Source organism: Macaca nemestrina, chromosome 12 (genome assembly GCF_043159975.1).
Source record: "Macaca nemestrina isolate mMacNem1 chromosome 12, mMacNem.hap1, whole genome shotgun sequence".
NCBI lineage: Eukaryota > Metazoa > Chordata > Mammalia > Primates > Cercopithecidae > Macaca > Macaca nemestrina.
Window position 1 is genome coordinate 74,261,796 of NC_092136.1, and position 8,281 is coordinate 74,270,076.

Consider the following 8,281-nt stretch of genomic DNA (forward strand, 5'->3'; position numbering starts at 1 on the left):
GTTCGCATTTTCCCCCTAGCTTTTTCCTGAAATTTTAAGCAAACTATCTCCTTTCTTACAAAAACACTTTTCTGCAGCTTGCTTTTTTTCACTTAACACATATCCTAGAGATGATACCATATCAGTAGAGAGCTTCCTCATTTCCTTTTTATTACTGCATCATGCATTTTCACAGTTTATTCAATAAGTTCCCTGTATAGTGATGAATACGTAACCTAATGAATGATTGACAGTGACTCCTCGGGATAGATCCCTAGAAGTGATACTGCTGAGTCAAAGGGTAAATGCATATGTACTTTTGGTAGGTATTGTGGTAGTGTTATACCAATTTGTATCCTCACAAGCAAGTTATAAAAGTTCTGTTTTTCTACATGCATATTGTCAAAATATTGGATTTTTGCTAATCTGATTAAGTGAAAAATAGCATTTCAGCACAATTTAAATTCGTATTCTTTTTATAAAGTGAAGACTCATTATTTAAAGGCCACTGCATTTTTTTGGTGATTTGTCTACACATATATTTGCCCATGTTTTTATTGAAATGTTTATTTCAGTCTTCTACATTCTTTGTATAATATGAATATTTGCATTTCCCTGTGATATGTTTTTTATTTGTTTTTTTGACTTTACTTATAATAATTTTTTGCCATGAAGATTTTTTATTTTAGTAAAGGTTTCTTGGATTACTAAATAGCAAAATTTTATACAACAACTTAATATTCCTATAAAAATTAACATTATTTCATTATTATGTATTGAGTCCTTACTCTGTGCTAAGCACTGTTATTTGGTGTCCTGGAAGCAGAATTAGCTGCATTTAAAGGTCAAATGCTCCTGTCACAGCTTAGGTCTTGAGACATGATTTTGGTGATGGCTGCCTTTACATCCCTGTTTCTCAGAGTGTAAATGAGGGGGTTGAGAATTGGTGTAAGAATGGCATATACCACATTGCCCATGATGTGGAAGTCAAGGGACAGGTCAACCCTGTAAGCCACGTAGGCTATAGCAATAGATGAGTAGTAGGTGCCCACCACCAGGAGGTGGGAGCTGCAGGTGGAGAAGGCTTTTGCCCGTCCTTCTCGGGAACTGATGCGAAGCACCGAAGCCAGGATGTGGGCATAGGAGAGAAGCACCAGGAGAAGGGGGAAGAAGGACACCACCATGGCGATGCAGAAGCCCATGAGGATCTGGAGGGTGGTGTCAGAGCAGGAGGCCTGGACCACAGCCAGATGATCACAGAAGCAGTGGTAGATGTAGGCAATTCTGTTGGATGTCATCTGGGAGGTCCTTACTACTGCTGGGATGGGCAGGAGGAGGGCAGTAAGCCAGGCACTGGCTGCCAAGGTAGCATTGGTCTGTGGGTTCATGAGGACAGGGTAGTGCAGTGGGTGGCAGATAGCCACATAGCGGTCATAGGCCATGACCACCAGGATGAAGGCTTCTGAACATGTAAAACTTTGGAAGAGGTACATCTGCAGTAAGCAGGAAGAAAAGCTGAGGAAGCGGTCCCCAAGCAAGAATAGGGACAGTATCTTGGGGACAGTTGTTGTGGTGAAAAGGATGTCCAAGGTGGAGAGGTTGATCAGAAAGAAGTACATGGGCTTGTGGAGGCTGGGCTCTGCCACCACGGCCACCAGAACCAGGGCATTACCCAACAGGATGAGAAGGTAGAAGAAGAGGAAAATAAAAAACACAGGGAGGAAGAAGATCTCTGGCAGAGAGGGGATGCCCACCAGATAGAAGATGGGTGAGCCATCCACTGATTCATTACAGGCTGTGGCATCCATGGTGAGACACAGCTGGATTTCTCAGAGATGAGCAGCTGGAACATCTAGACACTGGAAACATCTGGAAACCATAGAAACAAAGGATTCTGGAGTGATAATTCTATAATGTTTACTCTGTAGGTAATATAAGCACAATTATTTACAACCAACTGTAGAGGACTGATGAGGGGCTATGGTATTGACTTTTACCATGTGAACCCAAAATTTGTCAAATATTGATTATTAATTAATTAATAACCTACCAAATAGAAGACTGTATGCTTTGTTTAGGTGATGAAGTGATCAAAGTGAAGAAGGCAGGCAAAGTTCTTGTCTTCCCAGAGTTTATATTTTACTGGAAAAATCAAATCTAAACAGTTGATTGTTGAATTATAATTATGAAAGTGCTTTGGAAAGGCTTCTGCTGGTCTTCATCTAAGGTTCCATGCTGTGTGGTTTAGGTTGATGTCAGATCTCATAAATCAAGTCCTTAAGCTCATGTCTCTACTTTTGCACTCACTCAAAGTTCTACCATGTTCCATTGAGGGGCTCCTTTCTCCAAGGCTGTGTGTAATATGCAGCTGCTCACACTCTTATTAACTCTTGTATGCCTTGAGTAGTGGTTCTTTCTGACTCCATTTAAGCTAGGTGTCTGGACTTCGGCTCCTGCATTAGATATAATAGACCATGATAGCCCAACACTTTCACTGCAACGACTAGGGAAACCTGGATAAATTACACAAATCATATTTTTAAACAAATTGAGGAATATGAGTGCCATAAGGATGCGATGAAGTCAAACTCCAATGGGTGAGACCCTCCAAAGTTAACTAATAATCACCAGCTCTTTTGTTCTCCAGGAGTATTTGATTTGGGAACCATAGTGTGGCTGAGACTTGGACTAGGCAGAGAGTCATATATGAGAGAAAGAGAAACCAGTAAGACTTGTGATAGTTAAAAAAGGATTAGCAAAACATATTGGAAATTTGAGGCACTCTAAATGCATAACAAGTTTTCCCTATGGGACATCTGAATTCTGGCTATGCAAGGGAGGCTAGAAAGCTGGGCTGAGGGCCTCTAAAAGACAAAACAAAATCTTCCATGATTCCCATGATGCTTAAGAGAATAGAGGAAGAGGGATTTCCTCACACACACACTGGTATTTCCTCTCAAAACATTTTACAAAGATTTGAAGCTATGTGTGTATGTAGTGGGCGGGGGGAAAGGAGGGACGGGGAATGCAGCTAACGAATTAAGCTCAAAACCACCAAAGGATAGATGCAAATCTCCCATACTCCTTCAGGGCTGAGGAGACAAGGATCAACCAGGCTGTAAGCTCAAAACTCAGGAGGGTCATAACTTCAGAACAAGAACAAGCCAAAGTTGGACTAAATTTTACTAGAACTGAAACTCAGCCCTAACCTAACTCAAGCCTTAATTGGCTTTAGGTAGCCAGCCTATCTTACTCTACCTGCCTAACAAAGAAAAGGGAGGAATCTGTCTGATGAGAGACATCATCTGGGGCCTCTATGAATCTAATATAAATAATGTTTGGTGCACAACATGAATTATTGCAAAAGGCAGGAAAATGTGACCAACAATCAAGAGGGAAAATATATGATAAAAGTTGACATACAGATGATCCCATTACCTGAGTTAGCAAACAAGGACTCTAGTATAACTATGTTTATATATTAAAGAAAATAGAGGAAATGTTGATAAAATGGGTTTTAAAATGGACAATTTCAATAGAAAATTGGAATCTATTTTAAAAAGAATCAAGCAAACATTCTAGAAGTGAAATATCCAATATTTGAAATTAAGAACTCACTGAATAGGTAAAATAGCAAACTGGACACAACAGAAGATAGGATTAGAGACCTGGAAAATAGATCAGTAGAAGTAAATTTTACTTCGCTCAAAAAAGACAATAATAAATACAATACAAAGAGAATAAGAAAAGGCAGGAACCGGACTAGAAGATATTTTCCTATTTTCAATATATTTATCGAAGGCCATGTATCCAGTATATATAAAAACCTCGACAACCAGTAAGAAAAAGATAGATGACCTAATAGACAAATGGGCTAAAGACTTGAATAAGTGGGCACTTTACAAAAGAGAACATCCAAATGGCCAATAAGCATACGAAAAAATTATCCTTCTAGAAACGTAAATTAAAATACAGGATGTTAATAGTACATACTCACTAAAATGGCTAAACTTAAAAGGACCACAAGTGTTGGTGAGATATGGAGTAACTGGTACCCTCATACATTGATGGTAACTAATACAACCACTTTGGATAACAGCGTGGCCACAGCTTCTTAAACTTATGACTCAGCAATTTCACATCAAGACATATAACCAAGAGGTAAGACAAGGTATTCAGCTATTTTTGTTTGTTCATTTGTTTAAGGTACTCAGGTGTAATAAAGCCCAAAACTATTTGGGATGAATAATATATAGATAACTATAGATATAAATACAAATCTATATAGAGATACAGCTAAAGATATAGCACATTTCTAGCAACCCAGAAACGGCTAGTGACACAGCTAAAGATATAGCACATTTCTAGCAACCCAGAAAGCTCCCTTGCACCAGATCCAATAAATTCCCCTACCCCCAATGTAGCTATTGTTGTGAGTTCTGTCACCATTGGTTACATTTTTCTGCTTTTGATGTTCCTCTAAACGGCTTTTGTTAGGCTGGGCATGGTGGCTCACACCTGTAATCCTAATAGTTTGGGAGGCTGAGGCAGGCAGATCACAGGAGTTCAAGACCAGCCTAGGCAACATGGCAAAACTCTGTCTCTACAAAAAAATTTAAAAATGAAAAATAAGATAAAAAAAAAAAAGATAAGGCTGGGTGCGGTGGCTCATGCCTGTAATCCCAGCACTTTGGGAGGCCAAGGCAGGCAGATCATGAGGTCAGGAGTTTGAGACCAGCCTGACCAACATGGCGAAACCTCGTCTGTACTAAAAATACAAAAATTAGCTGGGCATGGTGGCGCATGCCTGTAATCCCACCTACTCAGGAGGCTGAGGCAGGAGAATCGCTTGAACCTGGGAGGTGAATGTTGCAGTGAGCTGATATTGTGCCACTGCACTCCAGTCTGGTGACAGAGCAAGACTCTGTCTCAAGAATAAATAAATAAATATATACATACATACATACATAAATGTTTATTGTCATATTAGAGTAAAAGGAAGGGCAAAAGATGCCTTTTGTGAGGGGACTTGCTTCCAGATTGGAATCTAAGTTAAAGGTGTGTTCTACCCAATAGCAGAAACAGAAATTGGAGGATGTCCCTGTGTAAGAGCATGACTTTTGTTCTCTCCTATCAGCTACGCTGTTCAGCAGGTGTTCCTGATTAACCATGTCATTATCACTATCCTGTAGTCTTCCCTAACCCCACATAAGATGGTACTACAGGAATCTGGAAACTTGGGAGTCTTGGGAGCCATTGTTGCTAGAGAACATCTTGTGACAAGTGCCCAAAGGCAGAAGACCCCATCCTAGAGGTTGTTCTCCCCCTGTCAAGGAAGAAGAGATGCGTGCTTTTGTCTGCCCACAGAACCAGAGATCTTTAACTGAGGGAGAATATTGACTGCTCTATTATGTTGGGGATGTCTCTCTGAATAAACAATCCAGGAGCAAGTTCACGTTTATGTTTACATCATTGCCTCTTGACCCTGAAGATTCTAAGAGTACCTTCTCTCTGATTTTCCCTATTTCTCTTACCACTAATAAAATATCTCTCATGCCGTTGAATCGTAAAAGTACCAAACCTGGAAATATCCAGTCGGCTTTTCCTTTTTTTTTTTTTTTTGAGACAGAGTCTTGCTCTACCGCCCAGGCTAGTATGCAGTGGGGCAAGCTCGGCTCACTGCAACCTCCGCCCTCCTGGGTTCAAGCAATTCATGTGCCTCAGCCTCCTGAGTATCTGGGATTACAGACATGTGCCATCACGCCCAGCTAGTTTTTGTATTTTTAGTAGAGACGGAGTTTCGCCATGTTGGCCAGGCTGGACTCGAACTCCTGACCTCAAGTGATCCACCCGCCTCAGCCTCCCAAAGTGCTGGGATTACAGGTGTGAACCACCACACCTGGCCAGCTTTTTCTTTTAATAGAGAAAGGGCAAAAGACAAAAACATCCAGGGCTTTCCCATACTGTCATGGCCAGCGAGCCACAGAGATAGACTAGAGCCCAGGTTCTAACTCCCAGAGCAGCATTCTTCTATAGTCAGTTCCCTGGAGAATCTGGAAGTTCAAGTTTTCATGAGGGGAGAGACTGGGGCAAATGTTTTCTCTTTCCTTCTCCATATCTTTGGCTGATATTATCAGCAGCAAACTGTAAATTTCAGAGTTTGTTCTTTAGTTTCCTAAGTGTGGGGTGGCCTGGTTCTCTGTCAGAGAGTGAAGGCTGGTAAAACGTCTTTCTAAAAGACATATGAGGCGGGACACAGGGGTTCACAGCTGTAATCCCAGAACTTTGGGGGGCCAAGGTGGGAGAATGCTTGAGACCTGGAGTTCGAGGCCGGCCTGGGCAACATAGCAAGACCCTGTCTCTACAAAAAATTAAAAAATTAGCCAAGTACAGTGGCTTGTGCCTGTGGTCTCACTACTCAGAAGGCTGAGGCAGGAAGATCACTTGAGCCCTGGAGTTCAAGACTACAGTGAGCTATAGTCATGCCACTGCACTCCAGCCTGGGCAACAGAGGGAGACCCTGTCTTTTAAACAAAACAAATAAACAAAAAGACACATGGGACAGACCACTCCATTGTGAATGCTCCCTTGAAAGAGTATTCTACAGATTGGCCCCCATTACGCAAGCAGGAAAGCAAAACTGCTGCACCTCCACTTAAGAGATAACCCTCGGTTAACAGAACCAACCTGCCTAAGCAAATCACCAGGTTTTTCTAATACCCAGAGATGCAAACTACATTATTCTGAACATTGTTACAGCTCAGGGAAGTCAATTATGGATTGAATGCCACCGAGTTAGGCTGAGTTGGGGTTTGAGGGGTAGAAATTCAGAGCCGTCAAGCCTGACTGAGCCTCTCTTCCCACCTCCTCCCTCACTTCTATTAAACAGCAGGAGAGACAGATGCTGAGTCTGAAGTCCAGAAATAGTGTCTTTTCAAGGTCAACCAACAAATTCATAGCAGAAGTAGGGCTTAAAGCCAGTGTTCTGGCTCCCACCCAGTCTTTGTGGGATTTTTCATGAGAGGATGATTCCTTAGCCTGCTATTCCAAACCTGTCTTCTTGTAGTCTTGTTTCTCCTGATTCTAGTCAAATGGCAACTCCTTGCTCTTGCCTTGTGCTTCTGCCAAACTCAGCTCAAATATTAATTACTTCCTCCAAGAGGTCTTCTATGTTCCTGGCTGGACCATATCAGGAGCCTCTTTCCTGGGCTCTTGAACTTCCTGGGCTTCTGTTTGTTGTAATTGTGATTACACTGGGTTGTCACTGTCTATTTATGTGTTCGCCACACCAGAAGCACTCTCAGATCATTTCTATTTAATACTGCACCCCCTTCCCAGGAGCTTAGTGCTCCAGAATGCGGCTTTCCCGACTGGCCTTGTTTTGCTGATAAATCATCCAATAGGAATGAAGGGGTCATTAGTGATTAAATAGTTTTCACCTAACCTCTTTTTTTTTTTTTTTTTTTTTTTTTGAGACTGAGTCTTGCTCTATCGTACAGGCTGGAGTGCAGTGGTACGATCTCGGCTCACTGCAACCTCTACCTCCTGGGTTCAAGCGATTCTCATGCCTCAACCTCCCGAGTAGCTAGGATTACAGGCACATGCCACCGTGCCTGGCTAATTTTTGTATTTTTAGTAGAGATGGGGTTTCACTATGTTGGCCAGGCTAGTCTTGAAGTCCTGACCTCAAGTGATCCGCCCGCCTCGGCCTCCCAAAGTGCTGGCATTTCACCTAACCTCTTTATTATACCGATGGGGACAGAAAAGGGAGTCCCAGGAAAGGGAGTCCCAGAAATGGGCTGTGACTTTCCCAAGGTTACACAGTAAGCAGGCGATAGAACTAGAACTAGACTCTCAACAGGGCTAGATTATCAACTCACCTTGAGCCAGGGGTAACTCGGGGATGAGCCCAGGCTGCCCCACCTACATGGGGCCACAGGACAGACCAACCAGTTGAGGTGTTTGTGCTCCTCTCAGTCCAAAGGCCCGGAAGCACTTCCTTCCCCTCAAACTGCTGTCTTGGCAGAGCAGGCCTATGCAATGGAAAAACAGAGCATGTGCTTAGGGCACCAGCTAGATAGGAACATTAAAAAAAAAAAAAAAAAAAAGATCAGGCGCAGTGACTCACGCCTGTAATCCCAACACTTTGGGAGGCCAAGGTGGGCAGATTGCCTGAGCTCAGGAGTTCACAACCAGCCTGGGCAACACGGTGAAACCCCAAGTCTACTAAAATACAAAAAAAATTAGCTGGGCATGGTGGCACTTCCCTGTAGTCCCAGCTACTTGGGAGGCTGAGGCAGGA

General features: G+C 42.5%; 1 protein-coding gene across 1 annotated transcript; it reads right to left on the reverse strand.

Annotated features, from left to right (window-relative positions):
• Positions 1–764: 764 nt before the first annotated feature.
• Positions 765–1,787, reverse strand: LOC105468756 (olfactory receptor 2AT4). The gene has a single exon (XM_011719081.3). It carries the CDS (start codon positions 1,785–1,787, stop codon positions 825–827), a length of 963 nt encoding a protein of 320 aa, XP_011717383.2. The 3' UTR covers positions 765–824.
• Positions 1,788–8,281: the final 6,494 nt, after the last annotated feature.

Excerpts from the sequence above, each read along its gene's own strand:
- LOC105468756 (XM_011719081.3), bottom strand. The coding sequence starts at position 1,787 with ATGGATGCCACAGCCTGTAATGAATCAGTGGATGGCTCACCCATCTTC.